Source organism: Coregonus clupeaformis, chromosome 2, assembly GCF_020615455.1.
Source record: "Coregonus clupeaformis isolate EN_2021a chromosome 2, ASM2061545v1, whole genome shotgun sequence".
Taxonomy (NCBI): domain Eukaryota; kingdom Metazoa; phylum Chordata; class Actinopteri; order Salmoniformes; family Salmonidae; genus Coregonus; species Coregonus clupeaformis.
This window is the reverse complement of record NC_059193.1, coordinates 11085930-11099972: the sequence shown is the minus strand read 5'-3', so window position 1 is coordinate 11099972 and position 14043 is coordinate 11085930. Positions and strand designations below refer to the sequence as shown.

Here is a 14043-nt window from a genome sequence, read left to right as displayed (position 1 = left end):
TGTACCCTACAAGGGGAGCTGAAGGCTGAGTGTGAACGGTTCAGACAGACCCAGGACGCTCTAGCCAACGCCAGGAGAGACCTGACCACCAGAGAACAGAGTGTACAGAGGGCCAAGGACGAACTGAGCCTCGCTCACACGCGCCTTCTCACAGGAGAGCGATCGGGTTTGGATACACACACACTTACACTGTATGAAACACACACGGGTGAGTGACTGCCAAACAAACTGCACACAAGAGTGTGACTACCAAGGCAGAGGGACACAGTCACACCTATCACACATTCAGTTATACTGTGTGTCTCCTCTCCAGGCCCAGTCGTTGGAGCAGGGTGTGAAGCAGCTGCAGGAGGAACTGCAGTGTCAGAGACAGAACACTGAGAGCAGCTGGCTGCAGCACCAGCAACGCACCAGAGACCTGGACAAACAACACCAGAGGGTGAGGGGGGGAGAGGGGGATGGGTGTGTCTGAGGGTTGCATACACCCCTCCACTGTGTGTAAGATGATCTGAAGAAGGACAAACAGAGGGTGAGGCTGTGTGTGTGTGTGTGTGTGTGTGTGTGTGTGTGTGTGTGTGTGGGGGGGTCTCATACACCTCTGTAGCTACTCACCCAGGTGGGATGGTGTGTAAGGTGATCTGGAAAAAGTCTAGTGTCAACTCAAGTAAAAAAAAATAGTATGAAAATAACAATAATGAGGCTATATACAAGAAGTATCAGTACTAAGTCAATGTGCAGGGGTACAGGGTAGTAATGAGGCTATATACAAGAAGTATCAGTACTGAGTCAATGTGCAGGGGTACGGGGTAGTAATGAGGCTATATACAAGGAGTATCAGTACTGAGTCAATGTGCAGGGGTACAGGGTAGTAATGAGGCTATATACAAGAAGTATCAGTACTGAGTCAATGTGCAGGGGTACGGGGTAGTAATGAGGCTATATACAAGGAGTATCAGTACTGAGTCAATGTGCAGGGGTACAGGGTAGTAATGAGGCTATATACAAGAAGTATCAGTACTGAGTCAATGTGCAGGGGTACAGGGTAGTAATGAGGCTATATACAAGGAGTATCAGTACTGAGTCAATGTGCAGGGGTACGGGGTAGTAATGAGGCTATATACAAGGAGTATCAGTACTGAGTCAATGTGCAGGGGTACAGGGTAGTAATGAGGCTATATACAAGAAGTATCAGTACTGAGTCAATGTGCAGGGGTACGGGGTAGTAATGAGGCTATATACAAGAAGTATCAGTACTGAGTCAATGTGCAGGGGTACAGGGTAGTAATGAGGCTATATACAAGGAGTATCAGTACTGAGTCAATGTGCAGGGGTACGGGGTAGTAATGAGGCTATATACAAGGAGTATCAGTACTGAGTCAATGTGCAGGGGTACAGGGTAGTAATGAGGCTATATGCAAGGATTACTGTCCCGTGTAGCTCAGTTGGTAGACCATGGCGCTTGCAACGCCAGGGTTGTGGGTTCGATTCCCACGGGGGGCCAGTATGAAAATGTATGCACTCACTAACTGTAAGTCGCTCTGGATAAGAGCATCTGCTAAATGACTAAAAATGTAAAATGTAAATGAGTTCCGGTACCCGAGTCAATGTGCAGGGGTACGGGGTAGTTGAGGCAATACAATATGTACACTGAACAAAAACATAAATGCAACATGCAATAATTTAAAAGATTTTAATGAGTTAAAGTTCATATAAGAAAATCAGTCAATTTAAATAAATAAATTAGGCCCTAATCTATGGATTTCACATGATTTCACATCACATGAGAGATGTGCATCTTGTTGGTCACAGATACCTTAAATAAAAGGTAGGGGCGTGGACCAGGAAACCAGTCAGTATCTGGTGCAGCGCAACACATCTCCTTCGCATAGAGGAAATCAGGCTGATTGTGGTCTGTGAAATGTTGTCCCACTCCTCTTCAATGGCTGTGCGAAGTTGCTGGATATTGGTGGGAACTGGAACACGCTGTCATACACCTCAATCCAGAGCATCCCAAACATGCTCAATGGGAGACATGTCTGGTGAGTATGCAGACCATGCAAGAACTGGGACATTTTCAGCTTCCAGGAATTGTGTACAGATCCTTGTGACATGGGGCCATGCATTATCATGCTAAAACATGAGGTGATAGCGGCGGATGAATGGCGCGACAATGGGGCCTCAGGATCTCGTCACGGTATCTCTGTGCATTCAAATTGCCATCGATAAAAATGGTAATTGTCGGTTACTTCTGCCAAATTCTCTAAAACAATGGTAGAGAAATTAACATTACATTCTCTGGCAACAGCTCTGGTTGTTGCACGCTCCCTCAAAATTTGAGACATCTGTGGCATTGTGTTGTGTGACAAAACAGCATATTTTAGAGTGGCCTTTTATTGTCCCCAGCACAAGATGCACCTGTGTAATGATCATGCTGTTTAATCAGCTTCTTGAATGCCACACCTGTCAGGTGGATGGATTATCTTGGCAAAGGAGAAATGCTCACTAACAGGGATGTAAACCCATTTGAGAGAAATTAGCTTTTTGTGTTCGTATGGAACATTTCTGGGATCTTTTATTTCAGCTCATGAAACATGGGACCAACACATTCCGTGTTGGGTTTATATTTTTGTTCAGTGTACATGTAGGTAGGGGTAAAAGTGACTAGGCATTCAGGACAGATAATTAACTGAGTAGCAGCAGCGTATGTGGAGAGTATGAAAGTGTGTAGTGTGTATGTATGTGCGTATGTAGTGTGTGTATGTGTGTTGGAGTGTCAGTGTAGTGTGTGTGGATCCAGTGAGTGTGCATAGAGTCAGTGCAAATAATTTTTATTTTTTATAAAGGGGTTCGATGTAAATAGTCCAGGTAGCCATTTGATTAACTGTTCAGGAGCCTTTCGGTCCCAGACTTGATGCACCGGCACTCCATTTCCTATATAGTGTACTACTTTTGACCAGGGCCCATAGGTTAGTACACTATGTAGGGAGTAGGGTGCCATTTGGGACTCAGATCGCAGTGTTTCCCCTATATGCATTATCTGCTAAATGGTAAAAAAAATGTAATACATTAATTATTTATAATGTAGATGTATAAATGTACATTGAGTGTACAAAACATTAAGATCCCCTTCCTAATATTGAGTTGCACCCCCCTCAGAAAAGGGCTGTACATTACAGTAAAAGAGATGCTTGGTTATTCCAGTCTCACAGGTGCTACTTAACACTTTCTGAGAATATTTCCCACTCTACTACTAGTCTAGCTTTTCAACCTCTAGTTCATGAATGATAACAATGAATCACTTTCAGTTCCTCCAGTCAGTCACCACAGTCTAGTAAATCAACCGCAGGCCTGACCTCAGTAAAATACAGTGCATTCGGAAAGTATTCATACCCATTCCCTTTTTCCACATTTTGTTACATTAAAGCCTTATTCTAAAATTGATTAAATAAATACAAATCTCATCAATCTACACACAATACCCCATAAGGACAAAGCTAAAACAGGTTTTTAGAAATGTTTGCCAATTTATTTAAAAAAAAACTCAACTGAAATACCTTATTTACATAAGTATTCAGACCCTTTGCTATGAGACTCGAAATTGAGCTCAGGTGCATCCTGTTTCCATTGATCATCCTTGAGATGATTCTACAACTTCATTGGAGTCCACCTGTGGTAGATTCAACTGATTGGACATGATTTGGAAAGGTACACATCTGTCTATATAAGGTCCCACAGTTGACAGTGCATGTCAGAGCAAAAACCAAGCCATGAGGTCAAAGGAATTGTCCGTAGAGCTCCGAGACAGGATTGTGTCGAGGCACAGATCTGGGGAAGGGTACCAAAAAATGTCTGCAGCATTGAAGGTCCCCAAGAACACAGTGGCCTCCATCATTTTTAAATGGAAGAAGTTTGGAACCACCAAGGCTCTTCCTAGAGCTGGCCGCCCCCCGGCCAAACTGAGTAATCGGGGGAGAAGGGCCTTGGTCAGGGAGGTGACCAAGAACCCGATGGTCACTCTGACAGAGCTCTAGAGTTCCTTACAGAAGGACAACCATCTCTGCAGCACTCCACCAATCAGGCCTTTATGGTAGAGTGGCCAGACAGAAGCCACTCCTCAGTAAAAGGAACATGACAGCCCGCTTGGAGTTTGCCAAAAGGCACCTAAAGACTCTCAGATTCTCTGGTCTGATGAAAACAAGATGGAACTCTTTGGCCTGAATGCCAAGCGTCACATCTGAAGGAAACCTGGCACCATCCCTACATTGAGGCATGGTGGTGGCAGCATCATGCTGTGGGGATGTTTTTTAGCGGCAGGGACTGGGAGACTAGTCAGGATCGAGGGAAAGATGAACGGAGCAAAGTACAGAGAGATCCTTGATGAAAACCTGCTCCAGAGCGCGCAGGACCTCAGACTAGGGCGAAGGTTGACCTTCTAACAGGACAACGACCCTAGGTACACAGCCAAGACAACGCAGGAGTGGCTTCGGGACAAGTCTCTGAATGTCAGTGAGTTGCCCAGCCAGAGCCCGGATTTGAACCCGATCTAGCATCTCTGGAGAGACCTGAAAATAGCTATGCAGCGACACTCCCCAACCAACCTGACAGAGCTTGAGAGGATCTGCAGAGAAGATTGGGAGACACTCCCCAAATACAGGTGTGCCAAGCATGTAGCGTCATACCCAAGAAGACTCGAGGCTGTAATCACTGCCAAAAGTGCTTCAACAAAGTACTGAGTAAAGGGTCTGAATACTTTTTTTTTTTACCCATTTTTCTCCCCAATTTCGTGATATCCAATTGGTAGTTACAGTCTTGTCCCATCGCTACAACTCCCCTTTGGACTCGGGAGAGGCGAAGGTCGAGAGCCATGCGTCCTCCAAAACACAACCCTGCCAAGCCGCACTGCTTCTTGACACACTGGTTGCTTAACCCGGAAGCCAGCCGCACCAATGTGTCAGAGGAAACACCGTCCAGCTGGCGACCGAAGTCAGCTTGCAGGCGACCGAAGTCAGCTTGCAGGCGTCCGGCCCGCCACAAGGAGTCGCTAGAGTACGATGGGACAAGGATATCCCGGCTGTCCAAACCCTCCCCTAACCCGGACGACGCATGGGCCAATTGTGCGCCGCCTCATGGTCTACCGGTCACGGCCGGCTTTAGATAGATAGATAGATAGATAGATAGATAGATAGATAGTTGTGTTTGCTAATCCAAGTTTATCATTTTAAAAGACTAATTGATCATTAGAAAACCCTTTTGCAATTATGTTAGCACAGCTGAAAACTGTTGTGCTGATTAAAGAAGCAATAAAACTGGCCTTCTTGAGACTAGTTGAGTATCTGGAGCATCAGCAATTGTGGGTTCGATTACATTTACATTTTTAGTCATTTAGCAGACGCTCTTATCCAGAGTGAATTAGAGTTATCCAGAGAAATTGCCAAGAAACTGAAGATCTCGTACAATGCTGTGTACTACTCCCTTCACAGAACAGCGCAAACTGGCTCTAACCAGAATAGAAAGAGGAGTGGGAGGCCCCGGTGCACAACTGAGCAAGAGGACAAATACATTAGAGTGTCTAGTTTGAGAAACAGGCGCCTCACAGGTCCTGAACTGGCAGCTTCATTAAATTGTACCCGCAAAACACCAGTCTCAACATCAACAGTGAAGAGGCGACTCCGGGATGCTGACCTTCTAGGCAGAGTTGCAAAGAAAAAGACATATCTCAGACTGCCCATCTTAATCTTTTCTTTTTATTGGCCAGTCTGAGATATGGCTTTTTCTTTGCAACTCTGCCTAGAAGGTCAGCATCCCAGAGTTGCCTCTTCACTGTTGACGTTGAGACTGGTGTTTTGCGGGTACTATTTAATGAAGCTGCCAGTTGAGGACCACATTTCTAAGTGACCCCAAACTTTTGAACGGTAGTGTAGATAGATGGATAGATACAACAGGATCTGTCCTATAGATACAGTGGATATAAAAAGTCTACACACCCCTGTTAAAATGCCAGGTTTTTGTGATGTAAAAGAATGAGACAAAGATAAATCATGTCAGAACTTTTTCCACTGTTATTGTAACCTATAATGTGAACAATTCATTTGAAAAACAAACTGAAATCTTCGAGGGGGAAAAATGAAAAATTAAAATCTTACAATAACCTGGTGTGTAGACTTTTTATATCCACTGTATATAGATAGATAGATAGATAGATAGATAGATAGATAGATAGATAGATAGATAGATAGATAGATACAACAGGATCTGTCCTTTAGATAGATAGGTGGATAGATAGATACAACAGGACCTGTCCTTTAGCTCAATAGATAGACACAACAGGATATGTCCTTTAGATAGATAGATAGATAGATAGATAGATAGATAGATACAACAGGATCTGTCCTTTAGATAGATAGATAGATAGATAGATAGATAGATAGATAGATAGATGGATACAACAGGATATGTCCTTTCGATAGATGGATATGTCCTTTAGATAGAAAGATACAACAGGACCTGTCCTTTAGATAGATAGATATATAGATAGATAGATAGATGGATAGATAGATAGATAGATAGATAGATAGATAGATAGATAGATAGATAGATAGATAGATAGATAGATAGATAGATAGATACAACAGGACCTGTCCTTTAGATAATGTCCACATAGCCCCTCCTGTTTGTTTCCTTCCCTGTGGCTACTGTTCCTTTGGCTACTGTTCCTGTGGCTACTGTTCCTATGGCTACTGTTCCTGTGGCTACTGTTCCTCTCTATTCCCAGCTCCCCCCATCCCCCCCCTCAGGAAAGGGCTGTACATTACAGTAAAAGAGATGCTTGGTTATTCCAGGCTCACAGGTGCTACTTAACACTTTCTGAGAATATTTCCCACTCTACTACTAGTCTAGCTTTTCAACCTCTAGTTCATGAATGATAACAATGAATCACGTTCAGTTCCTCCAGTCAGTCACCACAGTCTAGTAAATCAACCGCAGGCCTGACCTCAGTAAAATACAGTGCATTTGGAAAGTATTCATACCCATTCCCTTTTTCCACATTTTGTTACATTAAAGCCTTATTCTAAAATTGATTAAATAAATACAAATCTCATCAATCTACACACAATACCCCATAACGACAAAGCTAAAACAGGTTTTTAGAAATGTTTGCCAATTTATTTAAAAAAAAACTCAACTGAAATACCTTATTTACATAAGTATTCAGACCCTTTGCTATGAGACTCGAAATTGAGCTCAGGTGCATCCTGTTTCCATTGATCATCCTTGAGATGATTCTACAACTTCATTGGAGTCCACCTGTGGTAGATTCAACTGATTGGACATGATTTGGAAAGGTACACACCTGTCTATATAAGGTCCCACAGTTGACAGTGCATGTCAGAGCAAAAACCAAGCCATGAGGTCAAAGGAATTGTCCGTAGAGCTCCGAGACAGGATTGTGTCGAGGCACAGATCTGGGGAAGGGTACCAAAAAATTTCTGCAGCATTGAAGGTCCCCAAGAACACAGTGGCCTCCATCATTTTTAAATGGAAGAAGTTTGGAACCACCAAGACTCTTCCTAGAGCTGGCCGCCCCCCGGCCAAACTGAGTAATCGGGGGAGAAGGGCCTTGGTCAGGGAGGTGACCAAGAACCCGATGGTCACTCTGACAGAGCTCTAGAGTTCCTTACAGAAGGACAACCATCTCTGCAGCACTCCACCAATCAGGCCTTTATGGTAGAGTGGCCAGACAGAAGCCACTCCTCAGTAAAAGGAACATGACAGCCCGCTTGGAGTTTGCCAAAAGGCACCTAAAGACTCTCAGATTCTCTGGTCTGATGAAAACAAGATGGAACTCTTTGGCCTGAATGCCAAGCGTCACATCTGAAGGAAACCTGGCACCATCCCTACATTGAGGCATGGTGGTGGCAGCATCATGCTGTGGGGATGTTTTTTAGCGGCAGGGACTGGGAGACTAGTCAGGATCGAGGGAAAGATGAACGGAGCAAAGTACAGAGAGATCCTTGATGAAAACCTGCTCCAGAGCGCGCAGGACCCCAGACTTCCTTTTCCTTTTATATGTAATCTTCTCATAATCCTCCCCGGTCCTCAACTTTTCCTTAGTGAGTACTTCCTTCCTCAATTATGGAGTAATATTCCTGTACCTCATCTCTCTCCCAGGTGTCCCTTCAGAAGCAGGCATTGGAGAGGGATGTAGACGCTCTGAAAGAGAAAGTCAAATGGACTGAGGGGGAACTGAAGGAGAGTGAGAAGAAAGAGTCCCAAACACAAACGAAACTAACGGTATACACACACAATGATCAACTACAGATGGACAGACTCTTGTGTCCTTTGGTCTAGACATGTCAATCTATTATGCCTGAACTAAGCAGTGGCCGCGTTATGAAGTCACTGAATAATTTAGTCCATATGTTATTGCTATAGAATTGGCTGCTGTTATCTAAAGAATAGGTTGGTTATTAAAAGTTGCATAGTTATTACATAGTTATTGACTTCATGCATGTGAATGTGTGCTGTTTCTCTCCTGTTGCTCTCCTATAGGAGTCGGTGCGTGAGAGGGAGGGGCTGAATGTAACACTGGAGCAGAACAGGAGGAGAGAGAGAGGACTGGAGGAGGAGATGAAGAAGCTGACTGATGAGCAGGCTGAGGCCCTCAGACGCATCAAAGAACTAGAAGGTGAGGAGGAGGAGGAGGAGGAGGAGGAGGAGGAGGAGGAGGAGCGGAGGAGGAAAGAGGGCTGTTGTTGATAATGGGGTGTTTACCCTTTATGACTAGAGACGATAGACAATGCTGTTGTCTGTTCAAGGTTCAGAAATTTGAACAGGACGTGTTTGAGTTAACAAAAGAGTGAAATCATTCCTACACCAAAGTCACTCACTTCCTTTGAGCTGCACAAGCTGTTAGTCTTGTTACTGATACCTTCAGCGGTATTACACCCTGGCTCATGATATTTGGTTGATTATCCAAATAATGAACTCTAAACAAATAATTAACATTTTCTTGAATTAACATGCCAGTTTGAATGATAATAAGTCATTTGGTTTATCTTTTCCAGACCAGAAGACAGTCCAGCCCTCTGCTGCTCCAATGGAGGAGAGGAAACAAGATAATGAGCGAAAAGAGGAGGCAGAGTCGGTAGTAGATGGCTGCATTCCTGGAAAGGAAACATCCACCAAGGACAAAAACACACTCAACACACAGAGCTCTCTTTCTCCAACAGACCAAAGTCTCCACCTCTCCAGCTCCGCTAGCTCCGATACAGACTACGAGAGCGAGACCCTGTCCAGCCACTCCAAACCCCGAGCCCAGACCACCAGGGCTGAGGGAGACCTACAGAGGGAGAACAGAGAGCTGCGTTCAGAGCTGCAGGACCTTAAGGATGAGTTACAAAGGAGACTGGAGGATCTGGAGACCCAGCGCAGAGCGGAGGCCAAGGCCAGGACCAGGCTCAAGCAAATCAGCCGCAAACACGCCTCCCAGGCTGAGACCACCAGAGAGATGGAAAGGAGGAGGGAGTTAGAGGAGAGGGCAGAGATGGGGAGGTTGAAGGAGGCACTGGCTGAACTTGAGATAAAGGTCAGGAGAGATGGAGAGGACAGGGAGAGGAGGGAGAGAGAGGACAGGGAGAGGAGGGAGAGAGAGGACAGGGAGAGGAGGGAGAGCGAGGACAGGGAGTCTGAAAGCATGCTGCTGAACTTCCAGCTAAAAAAGCAGCTGGCTGAGTTGAAGACGGAGCTCTTGATAGAACAGGAGGAGAGAGAAAAGGAGGAGGAGGGAAAGAGAAAGAGATTGAAAAACAAAGGGATAGAAGGAACGATTGACCTGACTGTGAAGTTTGAAGAGCTCCAGGCAGAGTTGGAGGAACTGAAGAATCGTGGACGTCTTGAAGTGAAGAACATGGTTGATAAAAACACCACTCTGACATATCTCACCCTGCACCATGACATCAACTCTAACTCCAACAACAACACTGTTGTCCCTGACTACAAGCTACTACCATCTCCAGACCAGCACCATCTCCTGTGTGAGAATCCCAACCTCCCAGGCAACAGCAACAACAGCTGATCTGATCCAGGAAGACTGAACTCTGACCAAAGCTCCAGAACTCTCCAGACCTATTGGTGAGGCAGAGACCACTGTGGAGGCCCAGGGGGGTGTATCTGCCTCTGAGCTGGGTGAAACCACTGTGGAAGCTGAGAAAGGGGTATCTCCCTCAGACCAGGGAGAGACCAATAAAGACCTTCTGAGAGGTGTATCTCCCTCAGACCAGGCTGAAACCACCATGGAGCTCCAGAGTGGAGGCCTCTCTGCCTCAGAGCTAGCCCAGGAGGTGGAGCATCTGCGTGGGGAGAGTGCCAGGGAGGCTGGGTGAGCCAGACAGACCCAGGCCAAGCTGGTGGCTCTACAGAGCCAGGTGACCAGGCAGACCCAGCAGCTGACCCTGGCCTTCGACCACCAGAGCAGACACATCCAGGACCTGCTGGCAGACCTGCAGGAGAAGGACGGCGGCCTCCTCAGACAGGGACAGGAACTGCAGCGCTGTAGAAATGAACTGGCCACACTCAGAGAGGAGAAGGAGAGACAGGAGGAAGAGAGGAGGTGGGAAAAAGAGGAGAGGGAGAGAAGGGAGGAAGCGAGACAGAAGGAGGAGATAGAGGAAGGTAGGGCCACTATAACCCGTCAGCAGGCTGACCATTACACAGATGTACATCAGATCACCCATAGCACTCAGAATGAGTCTGCCTCTGGGATAGAAGAGAGTACAGACATAACAATGAAACCACTGAACACTACCCAGGCTTCCTCTGCACTTTGTGATGAGGGAGGTCAGCTGACCACTCCACAGAAAAACTGTCACAGAATCGCATGATGTAACAGACAACACTACCACTCTGAGCAGCCATCCTGTTGAAAATGAGGCGGTGAAGATGGTGGATTCTAAGGCTTCTGCTCAGCCATGCAGGAGTGAAGAGACAGTTGAAAACACAGAGAAATTCAAATCGGACCATTTAACTGTCACACGTTCCAACGAGAAGATGGAACATCCTGAGGGTTCTTGGCTCCAACAGCAACACGCCCTAGTGACGGACACACCATGGACAGCCTTGCCTTCAGGAGAGTTACTGAAGAGTTACAGCTATCCCAGAAAGACCTGAGTCTAACCAGGACTGAGAACACCCATCTTACTGCAGAGCTGGAGAAGCTTCTGGTCCTACCAACAAACAACAGTACACCAGTGGACAGGGTAGACAAGATGGTAGTGAAGAGAGTCCGGCTGAAGAGCTGCGGTCTCTAAAACAGCAGAACGAACAGCTGAAACTCAAACTTCAAGATGTGGCAACCACAGACGGAGAAACTAGTTCTGTCAGTAACACGACACTACCAGCCACCTGTGGAGACCAGGCTGAAAGAAAAGCAAAGCAAAGGAAAGAACCAGAGAGAAGGACAGGAAGTTATCTCCACCTCTGGAAAGCTAGAGCAAGTCAGTGACATCAACTCGGGACGGGAGGCCACACTGCAGGATGGAGGGAAACCCAAAGACGAGGAGAGAGGGGGAGTAGAGTCTGAAGGAGAGAGGGAGAGAGGAGCTGGGGATGAGGGGAGGGGATGTAGAGTCTGAAGGAGAGAGGAGCTGGGGATGAGGGGAGAGGGAATGTAGAGTCTGAAGGAGAGAGGAGCTGGGGATGAGGGAAGAGGGGAAGTAGAGTCTGAAGGAGAGAGGAAGAGAGGAGCTGGGGATGAGGGGAGAGGGGAAGTAGAGTCTGAAGGAGAGAGGGAGAGAGGAAGAGAGGAGCTGGGGATGAGGGGAGAGGGGAAGTAGAGTCTGAAGGAGAGAGGAAGAGAGGAGCTGGGGATGAGGGGAGAGGGGAAGTAGAGTCTGAAGGAGAGAGGAAGAGAGGAGCTGGGGATGAGGGGAGAGGGGAAGTAGAGTCTGAAGGAGAGAGGAAGAGAGGAGCTGGGGATGAGGGGAGAGGGGAAGTAGAGTCTGAAGGAGAGAGGAAGAGAGGAGCTGGAGATGAGACTCTACTAGACACTACTCCACTGGCTCCACTCCAGATCACCTGCCTAGAGAAGCAGGTAGGTTTCTATACTCAAAATGTTACTGTGAACGTACAGTTGAAGTCGAAAGTTTACATACACTTAGGTTGGAGTCATTAAAACTTGTTTTTCAACCATTCCACCATTTCTTGTTAACAAACTATAGTTTTGGCAAGTCGGTTAGGACATCTACTTTGTGCATGAAACAAGTAATTTTTCCAACAATTGTTTACAGACAGATTATTTCACTTATAATTCACTGTATCACAATTCCAGTGGGTCAGAAGTTGACATACACTAAGTTGACTGTGCCTTTAAACAGCTAGGAAAATTCCAGAAAATGATGTCATGGCTTTAGAAGCTTCTGATAGGCTAATTGACATCATTTGAGTCAATTGGAGGTGTACCTGTGGATGTATTTCAAGGCCTACCTTCAAACTCAGTGCCACTTTGCTTGACATCATGGGAAAATCAAAAGAAATCAGCCAAGACCTCAGAATTTTTTTTGTAGACCTCCACAAGTCTGGTTCATCCTTGGGAGCAATTTCCAAACGCCTGAAGTTACCATGTTCATCTGTACAAACAATAGTACACAGGTATAAACACCATGGGACCACGCTGCCGTCATACCGCTCAGGAAGGAGACGCGTTCTGTCTCCTAGAGATTAACGTACTTTAGTGCCAAAAGTGCAAATCAATCCCAGAACAACAGCAAAGGACCTTGTGAAGATGCTGGAGGAAACAGGTAAAAAATAATCTATATCCACAGTAAAACGAGACCTATATCGTGCATACTGGTGCACTTCACAAAATAGATGGCATCATCAGGAATTGTGAAAAACTGAGTTTAAATGTATTTGGCTAAGGTGTATGTAAACTTCCGACTTCAACTGTAGTTATCAATGTAAGTTAGCATTAATACACTGCTCAAAAAAATAAAGGGAACACTTAAACAACACATCCTAGATCTGAATGAATGAAATAATCTTATTAAATACTTTTTTCTTTACATAGTTGAATGTGCTGACAACAAAATCACACAAAAATTATCAATGGAAATCAAATGTATCAACCCATGGAGGTCTGGATTTGGAGTCACCCTCAAAATTAAAGTGGAAAACCACACTACAGGCTGATCCAACTTTGATGTAATGTCCTTAAAACAAGTCAAAATGAGGCTCAGTAGTGGCCTCCACGTGCCTGTATGACCTCCCTACAACGCCTGGGCATGCTCCTGATGAGGTGGCGGATGGTCTCCTGAGGGATCTCCTCCCAGACCTGGACTAAAGCATCTGCCAACTCCTGGACAGTCTGTGGTGCAACGTGGCGTTGGTGGATGGAGCGAGACATGATGTCCCAGATGTGCTCAATTGGATTCAGGTCTGGGGAACGGGCGGGCCAGTCCATAGCATCAATGCCTTCCTCTTGCAGGAACTGCTGACACACTCCAGCCACATGGGGTCTAGCATTGTCTTGCATTAGGAGGAACCCAGGGCCAACTGCACCAGCATATGGTCTCACAAGGGGTCTGAGGATCTCATCTCGGTACCTAATGGCAGTCAGGCTACCTCTGGCGAGCACATGGAGGACTGTGCGGCCCCCGAAAGAAATGCCACCCCACACCATGACTGACCCACCGCCAAACCGGTCATGCTGGAGGATGTTGCAGGCAGCAGAACGTTCTCCACGGCATCTCCAGACTGTCACGTCTGTCACATGTGCTCAGTGTGAACCTGCTTTCATCTGTGAAGAGCACAGGGCGCCAGTGGCGAATTTGCCAATCTTGGTGTTCTCTGGCAAATGCCAAACGTCCTGCACGGTGTTGGGCTGTAAGCACAACCCCCACCTGTGGACGTCGGGCCCTCATACCACCCTCATGGAGTCTGTTTCTGACCGTTTGAGCAGACACATGCACATTTGTGGCCTGCTGGAGGTCATTTTGCAGGGCTCTGGCAGTGCTCCTCATGCTCCTCCTTGCACAAAGGCGGAGGTAG

General features: G+C 46.2%; 1 protein-coding gene across 1 annotated transcript; it reads left to right on the top strand.

Annotated features, from left to right (window-relative positions):
* Positions 1-261: 261 nt before the first annotated feature.
* Positions 262-10382, top strand: LOC121535648 (vicilin-like seed storage protein At2g18540). Its single transcript, XM_041842893.1, has 5 exons — positions 262-439; positions 8170-8292; positions 8551-8686; positions 9066-9732; positions 10124-10382. The coding sequence occupies exons 3-5, from the start codon at positions 8629-8631 to the stop codon at positions 10380-10382; spliced, it is 984 nt and encodes a 327-aa protein (XP_041698827.1). The 5' UTR covers positions 262-439; positions 8170-8292; positions 8551-8628.
* The last annotated feature ends 3661 nt before the right edge of the window (positions 10383-14043 follow it).